This window comes from Squalius cephalus (genome assembly GCF_949319135.1).
Source record: "Squalius cephalus genome assembly, chromosome: 3".
Taxonomy (NCBI): Eukaryota; Metazoa; Chordata; class Actinopteri; order Cypriniformes; family Leuciscidae; genus Squalius; species Squalius cephalus.
Genome location: NC_137124.1, coordinates 16,112,991 through 16,126,503, shown reverse-complemented (window position 1 = coordinate 16,126,503; position 13,513 = coordinate 16,112,991). Strand labels below are relative to the sequence as shown.

General features: G+C 37.3%; 1 protein-coding gene across 1 annotated transcript; it reads right to left on the bottom strand.

Moving 5' to 3' along the window:
- Nucleotides 1-607: 607 nt before the first annotated feature.
- On the bottom strand, nucleotides 608-12,981 carry pygmb (phosphorylase, glycogen, muscle b). The gene is made up of 20 exons (XM_079866196.1): nucleotides 12,539-12,981; nucleotides 10,926-11,027; nucleotides 8,261-8,339; nucleotides 8,058-8,161; nucleotides 7,834-7,965; nucleotides 7,024-7,135; nucleotides 6,582-6,664; nucleotides 6,346-6,489; nucleotides 6,068-6,160; nucleotides 5,159-5,305; nucleotides 4,715-4,878; nucleotides 3,954-4,068; nucleotides 3,685-3,786; nucleotides 3,434-3,581; nucleotides 2,839-2,897; nucleotides 2,615-2,756; nucleotides 2,321-2,528; nucleotides 1,922-2,056; nucleotides 1,741-1,807; nucleotides 608-1,233 (listed from the first exon to the last, which is right to left on the bottom strand). Exons 1-20 carry the CDS (start codon nucleotides 12,779-12,781, stop codon nucleotides 1,084-1,086), a joined length of 2,529 nt encoding a protein of 842 aa, XP_079722322.1. The 5' UTR covers nucleotides 12,782-12,981; the 3' UTR covers nucleotides 608-1,083.
- Nucleotides 12,982-13,513: the final 532 nt, after the last annotated feature.

The following is a 13,513-nucleotide window of genomic DNA, read 5'->3' as shown; positions in this document are numbered from 1 at the left end:
TCATGTCCAGTTTAATTATCGATTTGAAGTATTGTCTGCTCACTTCCAGCAAATCCAAAAGCAATGCTCAGTACATCCTTGTTACATCTTTGTTTCCTATTCTAAGAATACAAGTCTATAATAATATATCTGAGTAAATACATTTCAGGCTCTTGAATGCAGCCTGGCAAGTATGGAGAATCACACTTTAGTGCTATATTAGTTTCACTGGACTCAAAGCAAAGTTTCATACAGGGCCCCATCAATCCTGCAGGTCTTATTTTGTGGTGTGAAAACCAGAGTTACAGCAGTATATGTGGAAAGAGCTACAGTACAATGCTTCTCGAGGACAAAATTGACAGATCATGACTAAAGTGCTAAAGTGAGGAGCTCTGCGGGTGGAAGAACACATGAGCACCAACAGGCCAATGAGAGACAGGCAGAGATTTACACCTAAACATACACAAACAACACTCATATTATGGTTAAGGCAGGTAGTTCAAGCAGTCAGAGTTCGTGACGGACATGTCTAGCAGGAATTATACATTGAATATGGTACAATTACAGTCATAACCTAAGCCCAAAGTGCTCATGTAATAACTGCCTGTCGGAAACTAAAACAGCCAAAAAATAATCAGTCTAAAATTCTCAATTCAAACATTTTGCCATAAAACACAAAAGAGACCGCATTAAGGTGGTTTCTGAAATTCCATAACAGTCACCATCATGCTGTGAAATGTGGCAAAATACAGAAAGGTTTTTGCTATGCTTTGACCTCACAGTGTATGTTCGGTTCTTCGGGATGAGGCTGTGCTATTCTGCTGATGTGGATAGACAAATACATCACACCTTTTCATAATACTTCACAGGAAATCTAACATTCTTACACCTGTATTTAAACATGCCACAAAACTAGATGCGCTGACAGCTCGTTGCGGGAGCAGGGATGCAGAGAAATTGTGTGAGGCTGTCTGACGAGAAGATGGATTAACATCTCCTATGACATGTCAACGGTAAAATCACCTTTATACATCTTCACAATGTTAAATAAATTCAATGTGAGAACAGCTACAACATCGGAAGATTTTGATATTGTGGAAGGACTTAGCGGGGATCGTCTGGGGCTGCGATCTTCTCCAGACTAGGCTCCATGCCCCAGATCTCACGGGCGTACTGGCCGATGGTGCGGTCACTGGAGAACTTGCCACAACCAGCAATGTTGTGGATGACCATCTTGGTCCATTCCTTAGTATTCTGTTTGAGAATCAGGAAGAGAAACAAGCTTCGAGTCAGTTCCAGCATTGTTGTGTTTCTGTTGTGTAAAGTCCTTTCAGAACAATGAACGTTAAGTACTATTTCCATCTATACATTTCGAGTGAATTGTATCACATATTTCCAAATAAACTGATGGAAAAGCTATCATGAATGTAAAATTACATGCTAGTGTACTCCTAATAAAACAAAATAAAAATGGTAGCAAATAAACACATTTAAAATGTAGGTAAAATCGACCAAAAGTATTAATCGCTCATCCTGTTCACATACACTACCGTTCAAAAGTTTGGGGGCTGTTTTTGAAAAAAAAAAAAAAAGTATCTTATGTTCATCAAGGCTGCATTATCTTTATATGTATGTATGTATGTATATATCTTAATTTAATGCATTCTTACTGAATAAAAGTAAAATATTACTGACTCAACTTCCTGACAAACACTGAAACATGACTGGCGTCATACAATATCATATTGTTTTAATACAAACCTTATACAAGGCGCTGACTTTCTCCTGACTTTTAATGTAGTCTTCATAGTCAGCAAACACCTTGAACCTGCAATCACAACCAAAATGTAATTTATATGATCAGTATTAAACAGTGACTGTGTGCGAAAGAGAGTGTATTATTATTAAATCACAACTATGAGTTTTTTTCGTTTTTTCTTACCTGTCATGGTGCATCAGCATCTTGACAATGTCTTGAAACTGGTCAGGCTCTGCAGGGCTGAAGAATCCTTTAGAAATCTGATCCATAGCTTGTTTCAGTTCTGGAATGCGGTTATAATACTCCATGGCATCGTATCTGGAAATAAACAAACTTCAGTTAAGTTAAACAAGACTGTATCTAATACCCTCATTTGTAACCTTTCCTTTAGTTCAAAAAATGAACAACACTAATTTAATTTCTTCCTTATTTTGCTAATGACTACATCTATTTAAGTGGATGACGTTTTAATAAAATACATTTTAATGGATAAACTTTTTGTAAACATTAATAAATGAATGCACTAAAAGAACTAGACTACTGCTATTCAGAAATATTGTTCATTGAAGCTTATGTCGTCACCCTTTCTTATCCAAAGCTTCCACATCCTTCACTCTCATGCCGAAGATGAAGAGGTTCTCCTCTCCCGCCTCTTCAGCCATCTCCACGTTAGCCCCATCCATGGTGCCGATGGTCAGAGCTCCATTCAGCATGAACTTCATGTTGCCTGTTCCAGAAGCTTCTGTTCCTGCTGTGGAGATCTGCTCGGACAGGTCAGCCGCGGGGATGACTGTAAAACGACAGAAAGAAGTAAGCAGAATAATAATACAAGAAGCTAATCCAATATTAAAATCTGTTAGTAAGTTTGCATGCTACCTTTCTCAGCCAGGGTAACCTTGTAGTTCTCAAGGAAGATGACTTTCAGACGATCTCCCACCACACTATCATTATTTACCACTTCTCCAATTGCCGTGATCAGTTTGATGATCATCTTAGCTGTGTGATACCCGGGGGCGGCCTTGAAGATGCATGATTTAACCAATTAGCATTCAGATTTCAGTAGAACAGATCGGACTGGTCAGTGAAGTGATCATTCTCACCTTTCCTCCAATCATAATTGTCCTTGGAGTCCAGGCCTTGTTAGGCTCCTTCTTGATGCCTGATCAGACAAAACAGTTATTTTAACAATTATTATTTGTGAAATTTATAAGTAATTTCTGAGTGAAAATTGTTTTAAAAAATCCTACACCAGGGCCCGGTTTCACAGGCAGGGCTTAGATTAAGGCAAGATTAGGCCTTTGTTCAATTAGTACATCTAAATAGCTTTAATAAACATGTCTTAGAAAAAACATTACTGGTGTGCATCTTGAGACAAAACAAAGGCACTGACATATTTTAAGAGATGTCAGTGTAAGATGCTTTCAGTTAAAACAGTTCAAACATGCATTTTAATCTGGGACTAGGCTTCAGCCTAGTGTTTTTCAGTGTAGGCTATCTTGGGAAAGGAATACTAGCTTTCCGCTTAGTGTATACGGCACAGTACACACTGCATACTGCCTACTAAAACAAAAAAAATTATGTAAAAAGTTATGCAATTAATGTTTCAAACTTTCCAGTAGCATGCTAGAGTTATGCATTAGTTTGTTTCGAAACTTGTAAAAAGAGAAATAATTAGCTGTTTCAAGAGAAACTTACGGTTGTAGAGGGTGATGATGTGCAGACAGTTCAACAGCTGCCTTTTGTATTCATGGATCCTCTTCACGTGGACATCAAACATGGAGTTTGGGTTAATCTTCACCTTGTATTGTTCCTCTAGAAGCGCTGCAAATTTCATTTTATTCTCCTGAAAACAGCAAAGCAACAGATATGCCATGTAATGTTCATCATTCTCATATAAATTATGATTATTGCACTGAAGTTCATTTTGAAAGTGGATTCTGTCTCACCTGTTTGACTTTAGCAATGTCTCGAATTAAAGCATCATCATCCACAAACTTCAAGAGTTTCTTCAGCTGGCATAGGTCGCGAATGTAGTCCTCTCCAATTCTCTAGCGATTAACATAAGACAGGGATTTTCGGTCAATAATGACTCTTGAATGGCTTTCCTGAAGCTTCCAAAATGTATTTCCGAAGGTTATGGTACTTTTTGTATGTTCCTCAGTAGTGTTTCCACATGTAATGATAACTTTTTTTTCTTATCAGCAATGTTCCTCACCTCAGCGATAACCTCTGCCAGTCCAGGGTTACACATGACAAGCCAGCGACGAGGTGTGATACCATTGGTCTTGTTCTGAAACTTCTCTGGGTCCACTTCATAGAAGTCCTTAAAACTGTACACAGAATCAAGCCCACCAAATTAGATACAACGTTTTTTTAGCCGTAAACATCTGAGAGTTATTCACCAGGGCTAATTCTGAGGCAATGTGATTAAGTCATAAAGAGGGACAAAAAATCGTGCATTTGGAATTACATATTGTTGATATAAATTTGGACATTTAATTTGCAAATGTATGAATGTCATTGCACTGGACAACAATGCTTGTGCTTTGTTTCTTTAAAATAAATGCTACTTGGTTTATACACTACCGTTCAAAGTTTAGGCTTTATTTGAAAGAAATGAATGCAATTTTTCAGCATGGATGCATTAAATTGATCAAAAGTGACAGTAAAGGCATTTTAAACTTTAAATTACTATTTACTATTTAATGCTGAAAATTCAGCTTTGCCATCACAATAATATATTAAAATAAAATATATTAACTAGAAAACAGTTGATTTGGATTGTAATAATATTTCCCAATAATATTACTGTTTCTACTGTATTTTTTATATTAAAACATTAAAAATCTCATTGTTAAAAAATTAAAAACCCAAATTTTGAACAGTATTATATATTTTTTAAATGTGGCGTAAGTGTCCAGATACTTTTTGAGGCTACTGTGTATTCTAATATTTAAAAAAAGTTAGGAGACATACACAGTGTCTTTAATAATGTCGGAGTGGATTTGTGCCACGCCATTGACTGCATGAGAGCCAACGATGCAGAGATGAGCCATGTTGATCTTCTTCTGACCTCCCTCCTCAATGAGAGACATGCGTCTCATACGGTCAAAATCACCAGGGTAGAGCGCAGAGATCCGCTAAGAAACAGGAAAGAAAATGTAAGGTCAAAACAGAGTGAAATGTACATGGGAAGTTACTTTTCTTCATCTGAGATTTACTGGAAGCTGAGTCATGCAGAGCAGAGGAGGTTGTTTAAATAACCTCACACAGCACAATTTACTCCTTATTTGGAGTCAACACAGTCCTACATTCCCAATGCAGTGAGTAACAGATCTCCCAACCCCTTCAAAAAACATTTTTTTTTTTTTTATCTACAATAAATTTCAAATGCAATGTTCCATGAAGATAATGTCTGACCTCCAGGTGACGTCGGTTAATCTCGTAGATGATCTCTAGGTGACGGGGGAGAAGGTTTTGGAACAGGTCAACGGGCCAGCGTTCCAGAGCTTCTGGTAAAACAGTGTGGTTAGTATATGCACAAGTACGCACAGTGATGTCCCACGCCTGAAAAGAAAAAGAGAATGACAGAAAGTCACAGGAGAGTGAGAGAGAAAGAAAAATTAGAAGAAGTAGAGTAGTACAACATTATGGTGTTGGTCTACATGGGCAAATTTTCATTCTAGAAATTTAAACTTTATGTATGGTAACACTTCACAATAAGGGTTCATTTGTTAACATTAGTTAACTACATTGGTTAACATGAACTAATAATGAAATACGTCAACTCTTTAAAATCAAGGTTCCAAAAGAGGGTTTTCACAGCAATACCATAGAAGAACAATTTTTGTTTCCTCAAAAAAACGTTCAGTGAGCAGAAAGAACCATTTTTTCTTCTAAAGAACCTTTTTCAATGATGAAAAAACTTTTGTGCAATGAATGTTAGAGGTTCTTCATGGAACCATAAATGGCAATAAAGAACCTTTATTTCTAAGAGTGTACAACATTTATTAATGTTAGTCAATGTAATTTCACCATTTGCTAATACATTTTTAATCAAAAGTTGTATTTGTTACCATAATGCACTGTGAACTATTTGTACTATCTACCATTAAGTAAGATTAATAAATGCTTTAAAATATATATATTGCTCAACGTTCGTTCATGATAGCTAATGCATTTACTAATGTTAACAAAAAAAAAAATTATTGCAAAGTGTTGCTTTATGACCCTGTATTACCCTTTTATCAACCAACTGAATAGTCCTACAGTTTGACTGCAAATCCTTTTTTAAGCATGTTAAAGAGAAGACGTGAATTTCCCACTCACCGTGTCCCAGTTCAGCTTCTCGTCATCCATCAGTATTCTCATCAGTTCAGGGATGGCCATTGCAGGATGAGTGTCATTCAGCTGTATAGCAACCTGAACGACAGAAAAAGCAAAGAATCTCTGTAGTAGTTTTTAAATGTGAAACCAATTTTGTTTATCCCAATGCATTAAGTCTCATTAATATGAATAAACGACACCAGATTCAATGTGAATTGTGTTGAATGTTCTCTACACCCCAGCATCTTAACATAAAACAAAGTGCTCCAGGGATGTCCTACCTTATCTGGCAGTGTGGTCAGATCCATGCGCACTTCCTCAATTGAGCCGAACTTGGAAGCTTTGAACCTGCGGATGATGTCTTGGAGAGTTGCAGCCACCACAAAATACTCCTGCTTCAGACGCAACTCTTTCCCCTCAAAGAACTGACATACACAAACAGGAGGATTCGTTTACATTTAGGCTCCAAGAGTCATGCGATTTGTTTCTTAATATGAACCGCTTGAGATGCACTCACGTTGTCGTTAGGGTAAAGCACACGAGAGATGTTCTCAGCTAGATTCTTATCCAGAACGGCCTGGATGTAACCACCAACATTAACTGTTCAGGAAGACAGAAAGTCAGTCATAAGATATAAGGCTCAAAGATACAGTATACCCATTCAACAGTTTGGGGTCAGTACAATTTTGTTGAAATAAATTCACTATTTCAAAATATGACTGTTTTTGTTGTATTTTTGATTTAAAAAAATGCAGCCTTGGTGAGCATGAGACCTTTTTTTTCAAAAACAAGAAAAAATCTTACTGACCACAAACCTTTGAACAGTTGTGTATATGGACACAAATGGAATAGATCAGAGTTGATTTTATAAATAATATTACAAGTTATTATATAAGATAAAGCTTATGGTTGGTTAAAATGTCTGATGATCATTGACTGATTGATTGAAGAGAACTCACAGTCTTTGAGATGGAATTCACATGGAGCTTTGGCAGACCAGAGCCTCATTGTGTTAACAATGTTGTTTCTGTATCCCGGGACAGGTGTGTCATAAGGGAGAGCAAGGATCACCTGGTGAGCCAAACAGGAACAGATTTAATAGGAAAACATAGAGATACATCGGTAAAAATGACACAATTCTACAGCATGTAGCATCTGAGTCTTGCGTTGCATATTGGCCGTTCTGCTTTAGCTCTACTGAACTTCCTGATGTACACTCAGTTCAAACGTTTGGGGTCTGTAAGATTTTATGCTCACCAAAGCTGCATTTATTTGATAAAAAATACATTAATATTATTACAATTTAAAATAACATTATTATTTTTTATATATATAATTGATTCCTGATGCAAAGCTGAATTTTCAGCATCATTACTCCAGTCTTCAGTGTCACATGATCCTTCAGAAATCATTCTAATATTCTGATTTGCTGCTCAAGAAACATTTCTTATAATTATCAGTGTTGAAAACAGTTGTGCAGCTTAATAGTTTTGTGGAAAGCATGATACATATTTTCAGGATTCGTGGATAAATAGACAATCCAAAAAACAGCATTTAACATTATGCTTTATATTTTGCAACATTATGTCCTTACTGTCACTTTTAAACCATCTTTCTTGCTGAATGAAATATTAATTTCCTTTAAAAGCAAAAATCTTATTGACTCCAAACTTTTGAACAGTAATGTACAAGAAAAAAATTATTTTACAATATGAAAAATGGCATTTCCATAACAATTAAATGTAGATACATTGTTTCTATGCTCTTACCTGTGTGTCCACCCATTTCACTCCATCAGGGTGGTGCTCCACCCGACCATAGAAATGCACAGGACGCATGTACTCAGGCCGGGCTTTTTCCCAAGGGTTTCCATAGCGCAGCCAATCATCCGCCTCCTCCACCTGTCACATGATGTCAGTTGTTTACTAAGATCCAAATGCATCAAAGGAAAAGAAATACATTTCACTGAGATATTGTTGCAAGTTTGTTTTACCTGCCAGCCCTTCACGATTTTCTGATTAAAGATTCCAAACTCATAACGGATTCCATATCCATACGCTGCCAGGCCCAAAGTTGCCATGGAGTCCAGGAAGCAAGCTGAAGAGGAAGAGAAATTAAAGTGAATCAAAGCACCAACTCGACAGCGCAAGCCTCCATTAAACTTGTGATCAGCACGTTTAAAGAGACTGAGTTCACCTGCCAGTCGACCAAGGCCTCCGTTGCCCAGGCCAGCATCCTCCTCCATGTCCTGCAGCTCCTCCATATCCAGACCCAACTGAGAAGAACCAGAATATGAGAGCCAGGCAGGACCAAATCCGGTGAATAACTTCTCAGAGTACAAAACATGCCCTGTTGCATGGTTTCATCTTTCATCAACATATCTTTTTTTTTTTTGCAACATATTTTTATTGAAAACTGAATCGAGTTACATAGAATTGACAACTTTTACAATTTAGATTTTAAACAAATAACAGAAAACAAGAAAAGAAAAAGACATAACCAAACCACCCCACCCCACCCCGCCACTTAAAATCATATACAAATATAAAATATAACAGGACTTAGTCTGGTAAGACTTGCAAGTCTGCAAAATATGATAGAAAAGGCTGCCAGATATAAAAAAAACTTGTCAGTGTTTCCTCTCATTGCGTACTTAATTTTCTCAAGTTTTAAGAAATGCATAGCATCAGTAAGCCACTGTGAAACTGATGGAGGATTTGGAGATTTCCACTGTAAGAGAATTCAACGTCTGGCCAATAAAGATGTGAATTTGAGAATTTCTTTCTGTGCCCAATTAAATTGATCTGATTTGTCTGGGGTCCCAAAAATAGCAATTAAGGGGCAAGGTTGAAGGTGTATTCCTATTATAATTGAAATTATGTTGAAGAAACCAGACCAAAAGTCGTGTAACCGTGGACAAAGAAAAAAAATGTGGCTCAAATGACAACATGGGTTAAGACATCGTTCACATTTATCCTCTACTCCAGGGAAAATTGCAGATAATCTTGCTTTGGAGAAATGGACCCTGTGTACAACCTTGAAATGAATCAGTACAAGACGTGCACAAGATGATACAGTACTCAGTCTATCAATGACCTCTTGCCACCACTCCTCACTGAATTGTTGTCCCAGTTCCTCCTCCCAAGCAGTCTTTGTTTTTGAGTTTGAGTCATCAACATATCTTTATCGTCATTCTCAGCATAGCAGTGCTGATCTAGAATGATTTGCATTTCATATTCTAATGACTGGATTAAAGGACCAGGGGCAGCTAATCCAAGATGATCAGTATTACAGTACCTATAGCACCAGATCTCCTCCATATGCTCTTTCTCTATTTATGATTATGCTATCACTGATGATGATAATTACTGATAATGGCCTCTTTTCTTTATACAACATTATTTTTTAAAGGTTAAGTATTGAGGTTAGTGGAATAATAACAGATAATGTTCCCCAGGTATTATAGATCTCCTCTATTTGGACAAATGAATATAGTCCCACCCCATACACACCACTGGTTGAGCCAATGTTGTTATGTAGAGTGGCCACTCACACAGATTGCAGTTCCCACTAGGGGCGCTTAAATGACACAATTATTTACTTCCATAGAGTGCTGCAGGGATGGCATATTTTTGTAGGTCAAAACCCTAAAACAAGTTAGCATTTTACCATTTCTGTTTTTTATTGTTTTTTTTTTTTTTTTTTTTGGTTAAATGCCTGAAATAATGTCAGTTTAAAATAAAATAAAAATCTATAACATAAAATATATATTAATAGCCCATTATGATTTTTTACAGCTTTCAATTGTCTTTAAAGGTGACATATTATCCCCATTTTCACAAGATGTAATATAAATCTATGGTGTCCCCAGAATGTGTCTGTGAAATTACAGCTCAAAATACCCCCCAGATAACTTATTATAGCTTGTCAAATTTGCCCCTTTTTGGGTGTGAGCAAAAATGTTTGGGTGTGGACATTTCTGAATGGTTAGTGGATACATTTATGTAGTTGTTGTGGAGTTACATTAATTCATCGACTTGCATGTGACGTCATGTTTAACTTTAACACAAGTTGACACAGTTCCCTGAGCTCTTTATAAGACAGCTGTGACATTTTTTGTTCAAATAGTCTTCAGTGCTCGTCTGTGCAGCCAACGACAGAACAGTTTGCATGCTTTGCTGGAACTTTTGCCATTGTGTTAAATTACACTGTTGTCGCTTGTGAAAACCAAATGGTGGCGCCGTGGGTGGAAACGTGCAGATTAAGGGGTGGTAAAATTATAATAAGATCCCCTTCCTACGTCAGAAAGGGAGCGAAATCTCCCTGCGAAAATCGGCTTATTTACATGCTTGCAGAGAAAGGCTTACCAAAACAAAGATACTGGGTTGGTAAATGCACCGGGGACCCGATTATAGCACTTAAACATGGAAAAAGTCAGATTTTCATGATATGTCCCTTTTAAAAAGACAGTTGCTAATAAGTGACTAAATGGAATTACAAAGGTTAAATGTCATCATGTCGAACAGGTAAACTCATCTCCACACTAGTCCGTTTCACAGCCTCTTGTGTTTATAATTGTGCTCTTTCTAACTCAATCTATCAGTGAAAATGTTTAGCTTAGAGATGGTGACGTTGAAATCATGCGACCGTGGTGTAATTTGTTTATAGCCTACGTTTAGATTTTTACTTGTATTTAGGCTTCAGAATTCATAAAAGTTCAGAATGTTTTTGACATAGACTGTGGTTTTTGACAAGGGAAGTTGCAGGGTGATGCTAACTTCAGTGTTGGCCTACAAAAATATGTCATCCCAGCAGAACTATTTGCTTTTTGCAGTGTTCAATTGTACATATCTCCTCTCACCTGATAGATGGCCTCGTCACAAGCATTCTCCAAAGCTAAGTTTACCATGGTGTTTTGAAGGGTCCGACCCATGTAGAATTCCAGAGAAAGATAGTACACACGCTACAAGTGGAGACAAAGAAGAAGACAAGATAATTAAAAGTGAAAAAGAAGAGCATTTTTTAAATAAAAGTGTTTTTTAATACTTAACACCAACAGCTGAGAGCCATTTTGAGCAACAGTGAAGTAGGAGCCATAAAAGCCCCTGCTGAGCAGACAAATAATAGTGACAAATAATATTGTGACAGGTGCGCAACACAAGCCTAATCTGTATTCCATGTCTTGAGACCTCATTGACCGCCAGCGCAAAACATTCAGTCGTTGAAGGTTGCCCAATGACACAGCTAGCATGGAGGATTTGCTAGTAAACAAAAGCTAGCTTGTGATATTTCAGTCTATTGTCTATAAATGATAATAAAGGTTAGGAAAGAATGATGTTTGTGTGCTGTGTCTCTGGCACATGTAAAAATAGCAGCATTAGCTGTCAGCGTTTAAGGTTAAATACTCTGTCAGGATGCCAGCCACCCAGACAAAGATGACACAAATTCCAAATACAACAGTATCCTACCCTTCAATCTTTTTTTTTTTTTACTTTAAGTATTTTTATTATTATTTTAGAATACAAAAAATGAGAACATATAATTTTAAATTTCCAGTAGGAATTAGGTAAGATCCGGTTTTGTGATTACTTATGCGTTCCTTTCCCAAAGCAAAATTACAGTTTTGGACTTATGAGTAAAATAATGTATGTGGTAGACATTACTAAGTTGCTAATGAGGGCTAAAATGATTGACTAGCCTCCTTGTGACAACCAGCCTTCCTATTTCAGGTTTTAGGACTGGACGACGTACTGAACGTTGTAAGATGGAAAGGACCAATCAGAATTATGTATGCAAATGAGCACAAGAAAGAAAAAATCACAATGAGGTACGCATCAATTATAATGACATTGTGATGACATTATGATGACAACAACATCATATAACGATGGGAGATTTTAAAATTGTAATTTAAACGAGTAACGTCTAAAATTATGTAAAATAAAATTAAATAAATAAGGTTTTCGTCTGGAATGAGTATATTCAGCGGTTCAGCGTTGTAATCTGAAAGATGTTTCGAATATGCATTACAGAAATTGGGTTTTTAGATTGTTGCTACTTGTTTAAATATAAGAATGTGCACATATTGAAATAACTCGCACTCAACGATTCAAAAATAATTAGACCTGTTGATACTTGTTAAGGGCACATAGAAAAGCTCTTCATACATTCTGCGGGACATTGAATGAAGGCTCTCCTGACATCAGTCATGGAGAGATTATGTAATTATTGAAAAAAAGCCCTACCATCTGCTGAAACATTAGCATTAAGCGTCATTTCCTGGTGCAATACAAATACCTCAATATTAAACCTTCAACAAGGATATAGATGTTTCTTTTTACATTTTGCAATGTTGCTACTCTACTGCGCAACATAATGTCCCCTAATGCGTGATCCGACCCCTCCTCCCTCCTGTCAGTGGTGTACGTGCGGCCCCGATCTGTAGGATGAAACTGCGGCATTCGAGTCTCTTACTTTCGGGTCTTTCTCGTAGTAATGCTGCTGAGTCCGGATCCATCTTCCCACCAAATGGTCGCGCACGGTGTGCGCCAGGGCGAAGTAGTAGTCGCGCTTCGTTGCAACATTACGGTCCTTAACCAAAGTAAAGTGCAGATGGCGATTAAAATTGGTCTTGAGGTCTGAGACGTTTTCAACCCCGGCGAGACCTCGCACGGAAATTTGCTTCCTCTTCTCTTGGTCCGTCAGTGGCTTGGACATCTTGTAGACTGTTATATAATTGTAGGTTTCGTGCACCAGGAATATTAGTCTACGAGACTACGTGATGCCTGCTGCGTGTGTTGCGACTGTTTTTTTTTTTTTTTTACAGTCTATGGTTGCGACGCGCGTCACCGTGATCTCCAAGCTGATGCTTCAGGGTCAAGCGCGCTCATTGGCGGCGCGCACCCTCTCTCTCTCTCTATAGGCAATATACATGACTACTATATATATATTTACAGGCTGGGCGGGCCATAATAAATTTAGGCAAGGCACGTTTATTTATATAGCACGTACACAATGGTAATTTAAAGTACTTTAAATAAATATTTTTTAAAGCATAAAATAATCATAACAGGTTAAGAAAAAGTTTAAAAAAAACAAAGAAGAAAATAGAATAATAGTTCCCAGAAGACAATTGTGAAATACTAATTACAAAATACTTGTAAAACTTAGTTGACCACCGTGAGTCACGGAATAATTGGCACACTGCTAACCGAGGTGACAGGACATGAGAAAAAAGAGAGAAGTTTGAGACTGCATCAGTCTCTCATCACTCAAAGTGCTAAAAACTTTAACAAAATTGACATCAGTGTCCATCAGAAACCAAATTATTAGCCAACAATGTCCCCAGGAAAACCTTCTATGAGCCACTGTATGGATCTTGTTACTGTTTCAGCAATAATCCACATTTTCTGACTGCACGTTTATCTCCTTATACCCTGTGCACAGCAA

What these genes read in the sequence shown, in the direction of transcription:
- pygmb (XM_079866196.1), bottom strand. Translation starts at nt 12,781, where the DNA reads ATGTCCAAGCCACTGACGGACCAAGAGAAGAGGAAGCAAATTTCCGTG. An exon ending in GTGACGAGGCCATCTATCAG is followed by an intron (nt 8,340 to 10,925) that starts GTGAGAGGAGAT and finishes GGTTCTTCTCAG; the next exon opens with TTGGGTCTGGATATGGAGGA. An exon ending in GACATTATTAAAGACACTGT is followed by an intron (nt 4,069 to 4,714) that starts GTATGTCTCCTA and finishes TTCTGTGTACAG; the next exon opens with TTTTAAGGACTTCTATGAAG.